Raw genomic sequence first — 20,269 nt, 5'->3', positions numbered from 1 at the left:
GGCCCCAGCTGAGCTGGCAACTGGCAGAGCTGCTGCCAAACCTGGCAGGTTCAGGGGACCTCTCTCATTAGCGATGCCTTAGCAGGGATGAACAAGGCCGTCTAAACACAAGGAAACTTTTAAATGGCTCTCAAGTTGCAAGATAATTTGTATTCCCCTCTCTTCATACCAACACATTAACCAAATACATTATTTCCATAATGAGGAGATGAACATCTGTGTGGCTTCCCAAAATTTCAAGTGGCAACACTCGAGACAAGTATTCTCTCTTTAGGGATTGACACATCAGCGCTTTAAGTAATTGCCAAAGCTAAAAACGTAACTTAAATTCTAAGGAGACATTAAAGAAAGAGTTCAGGTGTGAATTAGATTTTTTTTTTTTTAAATAAAGCACATCAATTTAATTCCACAAATTAAAGTTGCTGCAGTATGGTATTAAACTTTGCATTGGCCCCATGCAAGTGAACTGCTTAATGCAAACTTGAACAGAGTACACGAAACATGAGTATCTGGAGTAGATGCTGTCACTGAAAATTACCCTAAGCCAGAGCTGGGTCTCTGAAGTGCTCTAGCCCACACACCTGTGACACAGCAGAGCTGAGCGTGGCCCCTGTGAGCCAGGTGCCATCTCGCCAGGCAGAAAGCCCATGCCACCAGCCAGGCGCAGAGATGCGCTCCCAGCTCACCTGGCTTCATTTCTTCCTCGCTTTTGTCCAATAGATCCACTAGATCTCCAGGAATAAAAAAAACCAAAACCAACAAACTTTGCAAAGAGGCTATTTCACTACTTAGTTTCTGACTTAAGTAACTGCTTATGGCACCTGGAAAGTCCCAGAGGCCGTTTCCAGACACAAACAACACACATTCACGAGTGCCCATCGCGTGGGAAGGGGCCAGCAGCCACCCCACAGATCTGGGTTCCCTTTAACCCAATGTCTCAGCTGTGCATCACTGCTCACACTAACACAGAGAAGTAGCTTCAACATCTTTCTTTCCACAATACCTCCGTCATTCTGTTGTCCTTGACTCCTTTACACAGCAGCAGGCTGTAACCATCACGGAACCATAAACACCAAGGGATGAAGCCAGAGAACAAACAGGTTCTTTCCATGCAAATATCTTTAGCAACAAAGCCTACGTGGCAGCCTCAGCACACCTACGTTGAAGAACAGAAGGGATGTCAACAACTAACAGATGCCATTAGCAACTCTTTCCATGAGATCCTAAAATATTTTTCTTTGGAAATTTATGCTATGTGAAGTGGTAAATAAACTGAGAAACACAGACTAAACCTGAAAACAAAGATTAAAAGTATTTCCTCATTACAAGGGTAACTGGAGGCTATTTGGAATAGGCTAACCACTGTAAGCACCCCAGGAAAGAACTGAGAGAGAGAAATAGAAATAAAAGCTCAGTTTCATTTCAGAAGTAGCTGTGGGAGCTTACTGCGTCGCAGGTGCTCACGTACATGCCATGCTGGAAGAGAGCCAAGAACCTCATCCACTCTCTCAGTGCAGAGAAGCAAAGATGCTGGTACCATACCTGCTCGTGGAGAATATATTGAAGCCCAGGCACTACAGGTGGCTATTATTAGTGTAATAGCAAAACACTGACTCTAATTAGGCTTATTCATTATTCACAAGCAATTACACCGTTCTCTTTTCAGTAGGAATAATCCATTTGAGGCCACTCACTTGCTTCCTACTTCGTTCTTACAAATTCTAACACAGTTACTTTTTGGAAGGTGAGATATATCAGGACCGTGCACAACGAGCGACTGCTGAACCACAAGCAGAGCTGAGAGAGCAACAGGAGATAGTAGAAACCTTTAGTTTCCTAAATTAATTGAAACAAAGACTGAACTGCACTTTCAAGACATATTTCCTTAAACTGCACAGAGGGATATCTTGACTTGCAAACACATAGTTCTTCACCATCCTACAATTACATTTTAACTATGAGACAAAAGGGTTGTGTTTATCCACCTTACCAGGAGATCAAGGTCATCGATCCATGGGCTTTGCTTCACTTTACTAAAGAGCTAGCATATGTGATTACATGGAGGATTTTTTTCTAAAATATTTTCCGTTTCCTTTGGTCATTAGAGTGTTGTCACGCAGTCAGTCAACAAAATGAAAACACGTCCCCAAATCAGATCTGCAAACCCAGCATGAGTGAAGAGGGCACTTCAGCATTCATTGTACCATCTTTAAGGAAATGATGTGTATTATTATGTGTATTATTTCCTAAACTATTACTTTCAAAAGCCTATAATCATTCAAGCATTAACAACATAAACTAAAAGGAAAACAAACCAAGCAACCCTTTCAAATCTCAGTTGGCTTCCTAAAATCAGCACACTTAGCTTTGAGTCTGAACCTATCTCACCTGGTGGGGCTCAGCCTGTCTCAGAAACACACAATTCACGTGTGTTGGTGTGGATGGAGCCCCAGCACTGGTGAAGCTGGAGCCCATGAGATCTTTCCTGGGATGCTCCAGATCCCCACGGCGAGAACTAGGAGGGTAATCAATAGCTACTCATGCAGGAAAACAGACACTAATAAACACATAATAGTGACAGTGAATACATTTGGAATGGATAATGTAGGCACCCCTGCAAAGAGCGATGCCATACTTGCATTTTACTCTAATAAAAGCCTCAAACTTCTTTATTTTTGCTTTGCTTGAGACATTGTGAAGTAGTCTTTCTTTTCCGGCTTGCTAATAAAGAGAAAGAACAAGTAAGTCTCAGAGGATTTCAGAGACTAATTTTAAGTGGCCTAGAGAGAGAATCTCTTTAGTTTGTAGTGACAGAATCAGAAATACCATAAGAGAAAAATTTCTTGTGAGAATTTAGGAACTTTTGTTCTCAATTTCTTTCAAAGACAGAGAAAACCTGACTCCAAAGAGGAAGGGAAATATTAAACAAGTTAATACTTATTATCATTTGTAAAGAGTAATGGAAAAGCTGCTGAGATAAAGGATGTTGAGATGTATGAATTTCATAGAATCACAGAATCAGAGGATGGTTTGGGTTGGAAGGGACCTTAAAGCCCATCCAGTCCCAACCCCCTGCCATGGGCAGGGACACCTTCCACCAGACCAGGTTGCTCCCAGCCCCATCCAGCCTGGCCTTGAACACTGCCAGGGAGGGGGCAGCCACAGCTTCTCTGGGCAACCTGGGCCAGGGTCTCACCACCCTCACAGGGAAGGATTTCCTCCTCATATCTCATCGAAATCTCCCCTCTTTCAGTTTAAATTTAAACAAAGCAGAGTGGAAATAATGTGTTCCTGCAAATACGTTAGACTCAAAGTTATCTTGGTAGAGGATTTAATACACTTGAATGAATTACCCATGAGATGTAATGGACATTTCTGATAAAACCCATGCCCTTTCTCAGAGGAGCAGAAGCGGTGCGTGCTGAACACCCTGGCTTCTCCCTCCCTGGCAGGCAGCTGGGTGTTGAGGGGCACAGGAGCACTCTGCGTCCTGGCTGCTGCCTCTCCCTGCACAGATGCTCCTCCAACGGGCTACACTGGTATTTACTTAGCAGATGGCAGGGGATCTTCTTTCTTTCATTTTAATTTCTAATATATTAATGTTATTTTAATTTTTTATTGCAAAAAATAACCCCTGTGGAAAAGACTGATGACTGAACCTTTTATTTCTTGCATCACCTTACAGTACAAGCAGATTGTATTTATATTCTGTGTTTCACTGCCCCCAACTTCAGTGTCTGAAGCTTCACAAATTAAAACGCTGTCATAATTGTAAAGGAAAATGAATGGTCATCTAGTATCCATGGACCTAATCACAAAGTCCTTACTCAGAGCCCTTTCTTGAGCCCAAATTTGTCACAAACATGAACAAACATCAAGAGAGACCATCGGTCCCTTCTGCTCAAGTGTGTGTCACTCTTCATTGCCTCTTTCGCAACATCCACAGACAGTCCACCAGCACTGCACTGGAAATGCTACATACTATATTAAACTCTTTCTGCTTTGCCAAGGCAGTATGTCAGAGATGAAAAATTATCTGTTCCATTAGGAACAACCTGTGGTTCTCAGCCCTCCTGCAGAATGGCATTTCTAAAACTAGATATTTGGGACCATTCATGGCTATTTTTACCTAAAACAGGAACGGTTTATTTCAGAAAACTCCTGCAATTGCTTTTTTATATGAAAAATACATGAAATATAAATGGCAAAACAAATACTCCGCCAATATACTTCCTGTGAATTTGCGTTAACCTCTTAAATTATAGTAAGAAATATCAGGAGAGATGTAACTCTCACACAAAGAGGAGAGGGGAGCTCCTGCCTCTCCCTCCCCATCCCCACAGAAGCAGCCCCAGATCCAGACCCTGCTGTGCTGGCAGACGTGGGGTATGATGCTTGAGATGGACTATGGGCACAGCTCGGTCCCGTAACACCCTCTCAGCTCCCTGCATCGGCTGCGCTGAGTCCTGGAGGCAAACACAACACGAGTGCTCTGCTTGGCGTGGGGTCGGGGCCAGTACTGCTCTCAGGGAGTGGGAGAAGGGGGTAAAATCTTTTCTTGACTCCTGTTTCTATGCCTAAACAGAACACCAAACTAAAACATTATTATTTATAATCCTCCATGAGCCAGCTCTGCCTGCAGGGTCCGGTGAGGTCCCTGAGCTTCCTCACTCCCCAGACCCTGGAAACCCTGCCAATTTTAGTAATGAACAGAAAATTAATTCCTATCAACAAACAAGGCTTGAAACTCTGCACAGCAGCAAAGACTAACAGCACTAGAAGACACTAGGATCTCCTGCTCGGGGGGGGTTGTACAGGAGACAGCCATTTGCCTTCCTCACGTGCTTGCTGTGTGCTACCCCCGTGCTGCTGAACACCCCTCGCGAGGAGGGGAAGGCTGGGTGCCAGCCTAAGGTGCCCTTGGCTCTGCTGCCTTGCAAGGAGGCTGGAAAGCAGCACGTGGCTGGCTGCTCTGCGGAGGGAGAAGCTCCCCCGTGAAGCCACTCTGATCCCCAGTACCCAGTAATGCCTTCTGCAGAGGAGGCTTGGGGTGCCTACCAGATCCCATGGAGATCAGGAGCTGGCACACAAAGACAGCAGGCTTTCTAAAAATAAACCCCTTCCTTTCTGGGTGGAAATACTCTGCCCAAATGTGTCCAACAGACAACTCGGACAACTTCAGCGTTAGATCATTGGGAGGAAAATTGTTCTGCAGAATCACAGAATCAATCAGGTTGGAAGAGACCTCAGGGATCATCGAGTCCAACCGTTGCCCTGACACCAGCATGGCAACTAGACCATGGCACTGAGTGCCATGTCCAGTCTTGTCTTAAACACATCCAGAGAAGATACAATTCAGGGCATTTCAAGCCAAAGACCACTGATGGAACATCTGAACAGTGATCAATAGCTGAATATTATCCTGTGAATTACCTCTTCTTACAGCACCAACCATTCTAGTTTGTGTGTCTGTGTACACATGTCTTTCTCTCAAAACAACCACCCACACAATCTCCAGTGTCCTGAAATAACAGTTGAACATGAACATCAAAGAGAAAATGCCAACACAAGCCCTGGGAGCAATCCACAAACCACAGAGGTACAGAGGCACACACACATATACCCCCAGAATGAGTAACAGCTGGCTCGGATCAGAGAATACCTCGATTTGGAGCAAGCCAGCTCTGCCGTAGGCTGGGTGAGTTTATTGCACTTGGAGGGGCGAAAGAGAACGCTCCCTAAATCTTTGTTTTACAGCTGTTCTTTATGGTTCAATTAGAGCTTTCGCCCTTATTTCTGAAGCAGCAACGCCATTTGAAAAGGTACCGGTTCAATCCCTGTTTGAGACAACATTTCTTGCTAATGCTGCTGTGGTTATGGGCTGTGTCTGGCACCAAGCAGTGGCAGATAACTCTCTAATGCTCTAAAGAGCTCACACCTTCAGACTATCTAAGAAACTCCAAAAGAACTCTGATAACTGAACGCAACAAAACAGCCAGGTGTGAAACTTGGCAAAATACCGCACTAAACTGATGTAGAATTTACATTTTTAGTCACAAAAACAGCTGGGTTTGTTGCATGCCTCCCAGGAGCTCAGGTTTGGAGTGCTGGGGGGCATTTCCTTGGAGTCTGGAGTCAGGAGGAATCAAAGCTCATCGTAACTCCCAGAGTGACTTTTCAACAGGCTGGAATCGATACGCAATAAACCTTTCATGGCTGCAAGTGCGTCCTGGATTCCCAAGTAACCACAGTATTAATTTAAATGCAATTAATGCCTTCATCAGCATTGGGAAGGATGCATTCCCAACAAGTTTGTGGGTAGAATGACTTTAAACACTGTGTGATTGATACAGAAGAACAAAAAGGTAAATTCTCCCTTCACCCGTGCTTGGCCAGCTAACAGGTTTTCTATAAGGAATACGAAGTGCCATTTGAAAGCATCTTTTTGACAAAAAGTACAGGGTGAAATAACAAACCTCTCTTAACAGACGATGCTTTTCTGTATTTACTTACTTTATAAGGTGAGTACACAACAACCATTGTCCAGGTTTAATACTGCCCAAACAAAAACGAAGCAAATCAGCTCTTGTTGGAAATAAAAAGAAACATTAAAAACATGATTCACCATCTATCTGGAAGACAAACAACTGAAAAATTCAAGGACAGTTATGTCGGTTTACAGCACTTGCAACACTTCTATTTTTTTTAACTAGCTAAGCACTTCCTCGTGCTGAATTTGAGCCACCCTTTAACCTCAGAGCTGAGCGCTTCACGAGACTGCAAACCTCAGCCACATCCACAGAATTGAATCATTAATCTTAAATCCAGTTGAATCTCATTGTTTAGTTGCATCAAATTCTGAACTCAGACCATGAACAATTTTTTTTTAATCATTGGCAAATCTTTTTGCCAGACTTCAAAATAATTACCATCATATATATATATATATATTAGCCTCTGTATTTCTCTTACAGCTGTTCCTCTCCTTGGTTTCATTTCACTGTGAGCTGATGTCCATGAAAACAGATCACATACAAGTAAGAAAGATAAGGAAGGCTATTTTAAAAGAAAAAAAGTTAGAGGAAGAACTGGATATCTGAAAGCGCTAAGTCAGTAGCACGGATGTTAACAACACGGACCACAGGGTAACAGCCCAATTAGAAACTATTTGCACAGAAAGAGGCACAGGAACAACAGAAAGCAAGAGGTGAGCAGATAGTTGTTCATCCACTTTACAGTTGAGGTTAAGAGGAAAACAATTTCTAAGATATCCCCGAATAGAGAGACATTTTTAATTCATGGAAAGTATATCTATTTATTTTTGAAACTTTGTAAGAGCTACTGGAGGCATTTGGACTCCTTAAAAATATGGCCATGATTTTCAGAAATCACTTCTCTCTGTTCTAGTCCTATCTCTAGGTCTTTTGAATGATTCATAGTTCCTAAAAAAAAAGGTGTTCAAAATTTTCTGCAGATCCTGCAAACCTCAGTGTATCAGATTGGGTAGAGCATCCAAAATTACTACTATCTCTTGAAAACACTAGTTTTCATTACTTCACATGTGGAGCTTAACAGGATACTAACAGGTATTAATCAGGGCTTACCAGGTATTAGTTCTTCCTGTGCTAAGCCTTGAGGGAGAGGCTGGAGGGGAAGCCCAGGGATGTCACCTCCACTGTGACACCCGGGCAAGCTCTGAGCACCTCACCCAAGGTCTGCACGGACCAATGGTGAAAGGATAAATCTTGGAGTTGCACAATAGGAATATTTTTGCAGGAATAAAGCTGCTTATTTCCTCATTTCAGCTGTGACACTGCATTTGATAAAAATATATTGCTGGGCTGCCATGCAGAGAGTTGTAGTCACCTTCCGAAGGTCCAACCAACATCCTGAATGTTATTGTTCTACCTACTCCTGAAGGAGTTTAATCTGAATAGATACTACAGACTGATATAAGCAAATCTAAAATCTGAAGTGTAGATATTGCTTAGACTAGAAGAAAAAATGGGAAAGAAGAAAACAAAAAGGGTAAAGACACTTATTCTGAAACCCAAGCCCATCTGCCTGACTCCATTCCTCGGACTTGAGTATCTTCTGGACATTCACTGTCTAACAGCTTTCTGTATCGAATTCAGCAAGTGCTGCACAAAAAGATCACGCTTTGCCATCTCTCATGCCATAGGTATCTTCTTATCACTGGCAGAAAGATCTGCTTTTCCTCCAGGGAAAGAATTCAGGAACTTGACTTTGAGTCAGGAGTCTGCTAGGAGAACTTTAATTGACGTTGGGACCAGTAGTATTATCACCTTTAATCAGAGGGTCATCCAGGTAACACTTACATACATCTACATGGTGTAATAAAGAGAGCCACCCCAGGCAGTTAAAATGTATAATTAGATTTGGGTACAGAAGTGATAACAAGAGGAGCAAATGCTCTGAAGTTTATTAAATCTACTGAAACACAAAGAGGTGAAGTGGCAGTGGAATACTTAAAGGTCAGCTTGTGATTAAAGAGATTAGTCTGGAAGAAGTTCATTTCCACCTACAAAGGGTTGCAGTTCATCCCAGCCATCACCTGCGGAAGTCTGCGGCTGGAGGGATGGTCCAACCCACGGGAATTCAGGGAGGGTTTCTGTATTTTGTTTCTTGCTGGTTTGGATGGTCTACAAAGCTTCTGGGACTTCAAATGGAAAATGCAGCAAACGAACAACTGTCTCCAGACTATCACTGCCTCAGGAAAAGACAACCCCGTACGGGAATTGGCTAGTCTGAAGGACAGTAGCTCAGCTGAACTGCAAAGCCAAAACACTTGTTTTTTGAAGTCTCAACCTTTCTTTTAATTTTTCATTCTGCTTCCATTTTCCCTCTGGCACTTGAAATTTTGGGAACTTGTTCTACTTGCCGCAACATCTCCCGTTTTTACCACGATCCCGATCCCATCGTTACTCCATAACAGCTGCTTTTGCTTGCCCCAAATCCTCCTGTAGCTCACACTTGCTCCTCTTCGCAGCATCTCACCGTTCCCGTGAGTAGCCGGGCACTCTTTCTGTTCTCCAACACCAACCTGAGACAGGAATCTCCCCCATGGGCAAAGTTTATCTTTCTGTTCAGGTGAATGAAGAAGAATAAAGGCTTCTGGGGAACAAAGCAGCAGCAGGTAAAATCCCACCAAATGCATTTTGGAGAAGAAAGATTTTCTGCAAGTTTTTTTCTCTCATGTTGCTGTTTTAATGAATGTCAAATGCATGCAGAGCCACGGACGTTCATCGTTTCTGTATTGTGAAATTAATATAATAGTAATAATAATAATAATACATCTCACTAAAACTTCAGTTAGAAAATATATCTTTTGTCTGTTGTTTAAACTGTTTAATTTTTCTCATCTTCCAGCACTAACACTCTGTGGTTATATTACACCTTGTCACAAAAATGTTACAAGGATATCCTCTGAGTAAAAGCCTACTCAAAACAAGGCATACGACTGCAAGCCCTTACATCCGTGAGCACAGGTACGTGCAGTTCTGCCATGCAACACATTGTGCTTACTCCTCTGAGCATCCGCTGAGTTCCAGGACTGCACTGAAGTTTTATTAATCTTGTGTGAGCACGAGGCCACACCATCACAACCTTGGCTTGGAAGAGTTCGAAGTGACAATAACCAGAATACAATATATGAAAAGCCTTTCAGCTTGGTTGATACGTGGTTAAGTTGGCTACAGAGCTTGTTTCTAACACACGTTTTAAGTGTGCACTTCCCCTGGCTCCCTGTCTACTGCAATTATGCAAACAAGATGCAACTTTATCCTTTCAGCATAATTACATCAAACACAATCGGGCTATATTAAGACTGACTTAAGATGAATGAATGCAGTTCATGTAATGATTTCCTAAATCACCCCATGGGACTATGGCACAGAAAATTTTGTCCCAAGAGTGCCATCAAGTATCAAGACAAATAACTGCGTATCTGGGGGGTGATTCTAGAAGAAACCGAGCGCTTTAGACTCTCTGTGGAGTCGGAGGCTGCTGGGATATTCTCACTGTTACTAAAAATAGGAGCTTCACATGGCACATATGTAGATAGGTGCAAATACACCAACACACCCGCATTTCACGTCTGTATTTTGCACGGAAGAGTCACGGCTGGGGCAGAAGTGTTAGCTGAAAAATGTCTTTTTCTATATAATGACTGTTTCAGTTTATGAGTTATGTGACCAATAGCTTCACAGATGTCAAAAATCTGATAATCCAAAGTGTACCATATGCACTGGAACATGCAGGCACACTAATTTTTAATGCAATTTAACATCTCCTGGCTTATTAGCCTAACATTTTTCCCCGAAGCGTGAGAAGAGGCTAGCAGCATCACGTATTTCAGGTTAAGGTATGGGAGCTGCACTGCTCTCTGTTTCCAGTGAAGTTTGTTAGGAACCTTTTTCTGACATGTTACAAATACTACTTAACACAGTGATAAAAGGAAAGAAAAAAAATGAAGATGCTCTTGAGGAGGAAAATAATTATTCATCCAAAGTTCTCATCAAATCCAGTGGGAATTAAGCTGGTGCTTAACTGCTGCCTTGACCTGGAGCCCGTGAGCCGCAGGGGCAGGCGGCAGCACCGCTGCACAAAAGGAGACTGCTAGGCGGGGATGCTGCTCCAGACACGGTCCTTCAGGGCAAATCGAGTTCCATTCTGCTCATTTAGTTTGTTTCCATCAATTTATAGGGAAAATAAAGGCTTCTTATTTCATTTACTTTATGTATTCATCAAAAGAAAAGCATTACTAAATTTTAAGCAGCAGATGCTCGTTGCTGGATGATAAAAGAGTAACGTGAAAATGTCTCTTCCCAGTTCTCTTGGATTCAGAGCCAAATGAAATTACTACAACAGAAGGAAAAACAAAACAACATACAGCAGCCTAAATGCAAGAAAGGCAGACAATCCATATGGATAACAGCCTCACTATGCAAAGAAATGCTAATACCTAAGGACTACTTGTTGCTGTAAGTAACAGATTTCACTGGATGTTTCTCTTCGTGGATGGAACAGAAACAAAACCAGTGTGAAAGGGGAAATGTTGAGTTCTGGCAAACTGCTTCAGGAGAATGGGAATTTGCTCTGTGCTCTTAACCACCCCTTTACTCTTCCTCCTAACAGGGCCAAGCAGATGGCAGATACAGATGGCAATTAGGGATGGATGAACGGGACTGAAAAAGGTAAGAACCAGCCTGAACCTTCCTGAGCGGTCACAGAGCAGCCAGGAAACTTTTGCTATTGAGAGCACAACTGTTGCTCTGGGACGCTTGGCTCTGCCTCCCCTTTCACACCAAGCTCAGTACCTACTTCTGGCTGCGTGTTTTGCCCTTTCCGGAAAGCAACATGCAACTCTCAGACCTCAAAATCTGTATCTGCTCTGTGGCACCCGCTCCTGAAGAATGAACACAACTATACGCACAGGCAAAATGTCATTTAAGCATCACAAACAATCATGCAATCTACATGACTACAAGTGCAAAACACAACTCGCCAACTTTTAGGCAATAGTCAAATATATTCACTGAATAAGATGACATTTGCGGGCTCAATGGACGTATTTTTTTTGCAGATACACTAAATACACTGATATTTGTAACTGTTAAATATTTAACTGACTTTCTATACCTGAACCCTTCCACTCTATTTTTGTAACTTACTGTGTCCAAAAGCAAACATCATGTTTCCCATTATGTCCAATGTGTATTATACAAGGAAAACATTTTAAAACAAACAAACTTGGAAAGTTTTTATTCCTGTGTACTGTTGGCAGACTTTTCGTTTCTGTGTCAGACACCCTCAGGGATGAACACAGACAGTGCGAAAAAGATTATTAAAATATCCTGGTTTTCAGAAACAAAACACTTCATTGTCTATCAACTTTACCTATTTATGGAGAAATAACCTGCGAAAATGCCTCCAGGGAAGGAGAAAGCATATTACATACCTGAGAAGAATAACTAATGAGGTGGCAGTGTAGACATAGGAAAAGTGAATGGAAATATTTGGTTTTCCAATAAGGGAAGACACCAGAACCTATTTTAATATGGGCAATGTGTTCAAGGACTCTTCGGAGACCCTGCCCGACACAAAGCCACGTGCCAACCAAGGAGTGTGTTTTCTTTACTCAGCGACTCCCTAGTAAAGAACTTTTCATATTATAGAGAACACAGACTCTAATCGGCGAGTTTGGTTTGCCCAGAGGAAGCCATTCGGATAGTCAAGCATCTATACAGACAGAAGGGACAATAAATTGAGGAAAGATCAGACACAGACAGTCCAGAACACAAAGAAATGTTGAGGAACAAAGGGATTACGTAAAAAAAGTTTCCCATAATTTTTATATACACACGCATATGTACAAGTACATATATTTATGAAGCACACAAGCAATAGGTATAAACACATATAGTGCTTGGTCTGAATGAAATAGAAGTTAAGCTAAGTTTAAATGGAAACTGCTGATTTAAAAATGAACTTTTCCTTCTTTAGTAGAAAACTTATCCACTGCTTCAGAGAGGACACAAGAACTGCAAAAGATTTTCTCTTCCTATGTACATACATGATATGTTAAGATTATTTTGGTTTACTTTCTTCTAAGTGATAAAGGCCCTGTCATATCACCACAGCTTAACATAAGCTCTGAAATCGTGCCTGTAATAAATAACTGCTGGTAGCTTCTCAACTGTGGAAATAATGTAGTTTTCCGATGAGGAACACAGACATTTAGGAAAATTTCAGGAGATGAAGACTTACTCAATGGACTTTATACTCTGTATCATACATAAATAAATACACATTTATTCATAAAACACATATGAGAAAAAATTATGGGTGATCACTGTTGTACAACCAGCGTTGCAGGAAGCAGGAGAGAGAGTCAAGCAGAAGGGAGCTCTTACCCTCTATGGTGGCTCGCTTGGGCAGGATGGTGATGGCTCCCTCGGCGACATCCTCCTGCTGCAGTAACGGGCTCACCTTGGAGCCCCACGTGTCCGAGCCCACCCAGAGGAAATGGCCAACTTGATCCGCCCTCTTAGCGGCCGCGAGGATTTGCCTGAGGGAGAGAACATTTTGTTCACTAATTAATTTCATTTAAACACACAATTGCTTGGGGGAAATGGTGTGTTGCAACTGCAGAATGAACAGAAATAGCACATTCCTGTAACCAACAGAGCTCAGGAGTTTCACAACACACCAGATCATGATCCATGCAGCACAGATTGGACCCCTCTTTTCCTTCCCCTGACATCCTAAGACTGACATACTGATTCCACTAAAACTTACGGTTTTGCTATTGACTTTACTGAAACTTTATCCTATCTTCTTTGTGTCTCATTTTGTTTAATTGAGCCTCTCAGCAATTCACAATGCCATCACAATTATAAGCTAATTTAATTCTGGAGACAGAATATGGAACACGGGCCAGTGAGAAATGAGAGTCACGCTTTTAAAATATTCGTTATATTATTTTATGAGCAAGTTGTACGTGGTTAAACCCTGAGCACCTTATGTGGGTAGTCCTTGAGCATCCAAGCCATTTTATCACTAGTAACCATCACTTGCCATAAAATAGACTCTGAATTAATGATAGCAGTATGAGCTTGGAGAGAGGGGCATCTTCTTAACGTCTCTTTGGGAGGCAAGGCCAGGTCTGCCTTCCAATGCATGAGTAACCCTATGACAGGAAAAGCTTTCAGACCTTGGTGAACATTCCCGTCCCCCCACCACAGCGATGCACAGCCTGGGGCACCACGTGGGCCAGGGCAGCAAGAGCGGCACCGCCGTGCCCGGTGCTGCCCTCCCCAGGGTGAACTCCCCCTCCCCACATTGCTCTTACCAACAGACATTTCCACTTCATTACTCGTATTCTTACTTGCTTTCTCTTTTCTGCATAGCTATCAAGCACAAACAAATTAATTCCCCCAGTCATCCTTACTTTATGTCCTCGTCATTGGCAAAAATAACGATGGCCCTGGCATTGGGAGTTTCTAGGAGCTGCTTGATAATTTTATCAAAGTCGATGGTCTTGTCCTTGCGATCCTGGGGGATTTTCAGGGACTGAGCAATGCAGAGCCCACCTGTGTAACAAAGAAGAAAGAAGAAAAGGGCTTTGTCACTGGTGAGCACAGGAAAGGCAGTGGGAAATACACACGGCTGGAAGGGGAGCCCGGGAAGAAGAGAAACTCTCCGATCAGATCGCTGCCCTTACGGAGCACTTAATCTTCACGTCAAGCTTTCTGAGGGATTCGTACAATTTTGTTGGTTTTTTTTGTACAGATCACTTATTGGGGTACACACAGTCTGCATGCCTGGGTAGGGTCACGGAATAAACAGATGGGCAAAACCAGTATCATAGAATAGCAAAATAAACAAATATTATTTATATTATGTAGTAGAGGGATTAAAAAAACAACAACAAACAAACAACAACTTGAACAAGCTTAAACTGATTTAGAAAATAATAACAACAGGCTGAAAGGCAACTGATCTTGACAATGTATTAGACAAACTTTATCTCAGTGAAGAGCTGAGATTCTTTTTAATTTTGCAAGCTGCAGCATATTGAAGGAAAATGCTTCCACTGAAAAAACTTATCTGGAACAAGAACAGTAAAGGAGTTGAAATATTGGCAAAGCAAAGGTTGTCCAAGAAAATCCTTACTCATTCAAATGTCCACCACCAAACGGGATGGAGCGGCCCAAGCAATTGAGGCCTCAAGATAAATTACAGGTCTGTGAACTGAACTTCTCATAAATACACAGGTTACACTGAAAAAAAATAGTATCAGCACAGTAATAGTGATAAATACATCCGTACCAAAAAAATACTCAGTTTTAGCACAGTTCACATATGACAGTTATTTAGCTTGTTCTAGGGAAAAAAAAAAAAAACAACGAAAAAAATGATGTCTCCAGTGACGTTCTGCTTGTCATTGCTGGCAGATGAAAACACACTTTTGCCTTCATTATTTTGTTTCTCGGTGATAAACACTTTCATCTTTTATAGCATCTTAGATACCAGCTTCCTCAGTATAGTGCACAGTGCGTTAATTAATGAAGTATCAGAGATGCATAATAAGGAACAGCAGTGGGGACGAGGTAATTAAAAGACAGCAGGACAAAGGAGATATTCACAGATAGGCGTTAAAATACAGATTTAAAAGTGCCGTTAAATGAAGTAATAGAGAAGGTGTTCGATGGGAAAGAACACAGAGGAGGAGGAGGCGGCTTCTCCACCGCCAGCACACGCTGCCTGCAGCCTGCCGAAGGAGAGCATCACCATCCTGAGCCAGGGCGAAGCAGACACAGACACCTGGAGGAAAACCTCTGGCCACTCATAAAGACCCAACACATGGGTTTAAATTGCAAACGTGGCTCTTCGGCAGATCCCTGAGCGCTTTACAAAGTAGGTCAGGATCATTTTTCCTTATTTTAGACACAGAGAAGCAGAGGTTGCCTGAAGTTAGGCCAGCTCTGTTGGTACTAGCTGACCCAGAAACTCCAGGGAAAAAAGATTGGTTTCGGTGGGAAGAAATAAATTGGAGAAAAGGAATGGCTGAGAAAGAATAAAACAGAATTATAACCCCCAAGTTTTTCTCTGACTCACACAGAACGTTTCCTTTTGTTTTACAATTACTACAACCTGAAATTATTGCAACCTGATGTTTTTCTTTAAAAGAAAACAATACTGATATTTAAACATAAACTTAATTTTTAAATGAAGAAAGTCTCATTGCTAGTTAAGTTCCAAAAGTTTAAACATTTCCTAAATGCTCTTTCTCTTTAATTTCCCCAGTCAAAATGAGACAGAATCAACTCAAACCCATGAGCAGTTACCCAGCCTTCCTCAAACGCCCCATTTGGCCCGGGTTACACGCTGGTTCAAAGCGCCTCCCGCCAGCTCTGGTTTTGAGCCCACGATTTCTGCTCCCCAAGCAGAGCCAAGGCACCTCCCAAGCGCAGGGCGCCCGCAGACGGCTGGAAATCGAGGGAAAGCCACCAGCGTGTCTCTGTTGATGAAAAATCTCTCCGTCCTGGCATCATGCCTAAGGAGAATTTACAGTTATGAGCTGTTCCTGGAAAGCACCCGCGCCCTCCCTGGCACTCCATCACTCCAAGCCAAGCTACTTTGAATCTCCCACGAGAGACTCCACTTTCCCTCGTTAAAGAAGGATGTGGCAACTTTGGAAAATTCATTGAGAGAAGAGGAAAAAAAACCAACCCAACCCACAGACTGGCACAAAGCTCCACGATTAGTCACTTGGCAATTTATGCATTCCCTCCACGGCGTCCTTTCAAGAGGCTCCCACTTTGACACAGCAGAAGAGGAGAGGATATATTTTACAGTGCTGAGACCAAAGGGCTTGTGCATTCTGGATGGAGCTGTTATTGAGACACACGTGAAGCTGCTGCGAAGATCCTTGGCAATCCCTCCTAGCCCTCCATCGCCTTCATGCAGAAAAAGCAGGGTCTCTCATGAGAGGATTGGAACTACAGCCCCAGACAGACCCCAGCAGACAGGCACGCAGAGCAATATTCCCCAACACCCTCTGATTTCTAACCACTGCACCAGTAAGTAACTTTAAGAGCCTTTTAGGTCAGGGTAGAAGAATGCTCACCGGTGCTCTTCCCCAGACACCAGAGAGGGGAAGACCTCTGCTCCACCACAGAGGACAACCACCCCACCAGGCATGCAGAGAGAAATGGGGGCACAAGGGTCTCAGACGTGGCACCCATGACAGCAATATTTCAGTAGTTGAGACCCTCTCTACATTAAAGAATCACTGTATCCAGGGATAAAAGGGGGAAAAAAACCCCTATATCAGGTGATACATTGTTGTTGTAAAACTATTATTAAAAAAAACAGTATTTAATATCAAGTAATTGTGACTTACATGATTTAAGTGCTTGAAAAAAAGGCTAGAATCATTGGGAAGGCTGCTAGCTCAGCAACCCCCCGACAATAATCCCCCCTATTGTGTGGGTCATGCAACCTCCACCACCTGGCTGGAGGAGCCAACAATCTTCTTAGAGTCGATAATGATTAGAGCTGAACTGAGCATCTTTGGCCAGAGAGACAGCTGTGGCCAGGCTCCCAACAGCGAGGAAAAAGGTCTCTAATGCAATGTGCAGCTTCAAAGTAGGTAATTTCCACAGGTTTTTTTAAAGAAAAGAGGAGCCAGGGTGGAGAAAGGAAACTGCATGGAATCTGGGAGGGCAGATTTCAGGTCCGTTTGGTGATAGAGGTTTTTTCACTCCCTTTGGGAGGCTAGCTCTCAGTTTCTCTGCTGTCCATGGGAGAAGGGAGGTAACAGAGCTCCTTTTTTAGCATTCCCGTTCAGGTGGGGTACGGCGGTCAGACCCTGGGCATTCAGCCCGAGCTAGAGGGGAGCTGCTCTTACAGCCAGGATGGCACAAGAGCTTTCCCAAACGGAGTGGCTGGCGCGATACCCTGTTATCCTTTGTGCCACCTCCAGCACAAAGCAATTATGGATAAATGGCAAGCAGGAATTATGGATAAATGGCAAATATCAATGCTTAAATCCCAAATATTTTATTTACAGTATGGTAGCTATAATGCTTTCAATACAACAGCAGCAGGAAAGCCAAGCACGAGGAAGCACTCTCTGAAGCAACATCAGGAACCAGAACAGCTAGAGCCATACCAGGCAGATCAAGGGCAAATAAAAAAGGCAGAGAAGCAAGATGCAAGAGGGCCAAGTCCCAGATAACACAATTCAGACACATTGATGGATATTCTGATTTTAAACTGCTAGTGTCTCATCCAGGAAAGTGATACTATTACAAATTGACTAATACGTGCTCCCAGTCACCAAAATGGGTCAAGGCGTATTATTTTATTTGCTTTGTTTTGCTCAAGTCCGCGTCAGGCAGCATCTGACATCAGAGTACAAGCCCTTATTGTAGCAGCAGGGTGATCCATCCCAGCCACCCGCCTGTACCAGCCACACTGGCTCCTGCCTACAACATCCCAGCTTACGAGCTTGAACAAAAGCGTTTCAATCTGCCATTTTTCATTCCCTAGCAATAAGAGATGCGGAAGGAACTGGGTGTATATTGTCCAAAAGGCACATATAGAATAAGTTTAACTTTCATATTCTCCTCCTGCATTCTTCTTATAACAGGAAACATGTGCGTAGTTATTTAAACTCTCAGGTTAATTCACAGTGGTCCTGAGGTAAAAACCTCCAAGGGAATTAAGTGGTAAAAACCTGAAAGTTGTAAATTAAGGACTTTGTCATTGGATTTCTGCAGCAATATATTACCCTTGACGGACTGGAGGAGTGGCAAATGCTCTAACTAGCCACAAACTGCTACAGCAATTAATGGCAGTCTGGGAGCCGACCCCATGCCGTGCCCTGCAACCCAGATGGGGCAGCCGTGGTCTGTGTGGCACCACAGCCCCCCCCCGATGTCCCAGGACTGGCCCCACGAGCAGTACCACGCTTTAAACCAGCCCGTGACAAAGAGGGCTCCCGTTTGCTACGGTTATTTCTGCCTAGGGAGCGAAGAGAGCAGGTAACCAGGATCCTGCAGCCAAATGCACAGACTGCTATGAAAACAATGGATACTGGAGATGCTAAGAGAGATGTGAACGGCAGTGTGCAGGAGATACATCACTCAGGCAATCCTGCAAGCGAACCTTTAACTCCTCTAACGACGGAGCTTTACAAATTCACAGGAATCAGTATATGAAAGATGGTCATGACAACGATGAGGCAGTCACTTCTGTACCACCCCACCCTTGAAACAATATCCTTTCTCTTCCAGGCTACGGATAGAAATGTAACTTTGGCACCTTTTTCATCCTTCCCTGCTGCCAGCAAATGTTTCTGTAATAACATCAAATCGAGGATGGGAACACCAGGAACAGACCTGGTAGGTTCAGCCTTTCCAGATGCGCCTTTGTCCAGATATAAGCCGTGAAAACGCACAATGATCTATGAAAGGGATGAAACAACAAGGCAAACCATTTCCTCTAATAACCCAAAAATTATTTGGTTTTACAGCTTCTAGTTTCCCCAGTGGTTTGTGCTGCTTTGGCAAACTGACCCGATCATTTGGGATTGTTCCCAGTATTAAAATTCCCCACACTGCAACCCCTGGCAGCACCCTGAGGAAGCACAGAAATGCCAATATTTCCACCAAAATTAGCAGCAGCACCAGATTTTTTTTTTTTTGGCAAACAAACAAAATGCAAAGTGAAGTCGGGTCCTTTCTCCCTGGCTGGTGAGAAACAGTATTGTATTGAGACATTCAAGGAAGTTGGTTTTGAACTTTGATAATATAAAAGATATTTTGTGAGTACAGAAAAAAAGAAGAAAAAAAAAATAACAAACCAACTAATCTTTGCAAAAGATGAAAAAATGACACATTTCTGCTCACACTTCCCCTATCCTCAACCTCTTGAATCACGTGGCATTTTCACAACCGAGAAGGACCCAGTGTTGCATGGATGGTCAAGTGCAGGCACCAAGCCCGGCCCCACCACGCTCCAGGAGTGGAAGCAGACACCGAAATACCCACCTTGTGCTGCCTGCTCAGGTGTCCTCCCGAGAAGGAGCTGGAGGCCCTGCTATAAAGTCATGGTTAAGCAATCACACTCCCACGGCTCATTATCAAAGCGCTTTTCAAATGCCCATATTACTTCTTCCCTTTTGCATTTTATTTTCTCACTACCAAGCCCAGGAAAGAGGTCTGGATCCTCTCATGCAACAGGAAGGGAAGAGCCGAGCTGGCGGCAGGGGACCCTGCTCAGACCACACGACTAAGAGCCCCACGTGCCCCTCTCCTGGGCTGCCTTCAGGACCCACAACAGCTTCTCTGCAGAGGAGGCTTTTTTCCAGGGTTCCCATTCCGGCTCTGCAAAACAAATGGAGAAGTCAAAGCTCTGAGGGAGAAATCGTGGCTTCAACCTCATGATGGATCCTGCGCCGTGAGATAACCAACGTGCTCGTCTTGCCGTGACAAAAGGCCTGGTGCTGCAGAAGCACAACGTCGAGCCCATCCATTCTGCATGGAGCGAGTCCCAACAGCACGAGCACTGTAGAAGATTATCAGGTGACTCTTTTCATGGGATTCCCACTCATATGTCACAGGCGTGGGACAGAGATGGGGCCACATCACATAACGCTCCCGTGCCCAGGCAGCTCGAGGACGGGCGGGCGAATTGAGCCATCTGGGTGGCAGCAGTTGCAATGCACACAGGAATG

At 43.4% G+C, this 20,269-nt stretch overlaps 1 protein-coding gene across 1 annotated transcript in view; it reads right to left on the bottom strand.

Annotated features, from left to right (window-relative positions):
• Window positions 1-20,269, bottom strand: part of GRM7 (glutamate metabotropic receptor 7) — a 229,659-nt gene that overhangs the window by 80,442 nt on the left and 128,948 nt on the right. Inside the window, exons 3-4 of the mRNA XM_068408860.1 lie at window positions 13,973-14,114; window positions 12,936-13,090 (exon numbers count right to left, since the gene is read on the bottom strand). Coding sequence (XP_068264961.1) covers window positions 12,936-13,090; window positions 13,973-14,114 — 297 coding nt within the window. The remainder of the gene's footprint in view (window positions 1-12,935; window positions 13,091-13,972; window positions 14,115-20,269) is intronic.

The sequence above is a fragment of the Nyctibius grandis genome, chromosome 10, assembly GCF_013368605.1.
Source record: "Nyctibius grandis isolate bNycGra1 chromosome 10, bNycGra1.pri, whole genome shotgun sequence".
NCBI classification, from domain to species: Eukaryota; Metazoa; Chordata; class Aves; order Nyctibiiformes; family Nyctibiidae; genus Nyctibius; species Nyctibius grandis.
The sequence above is the reverse complement of the archived record's forward strand: the minus strand, read 5'-3'. Positions and strand labels throughout refer to the sequence as shown.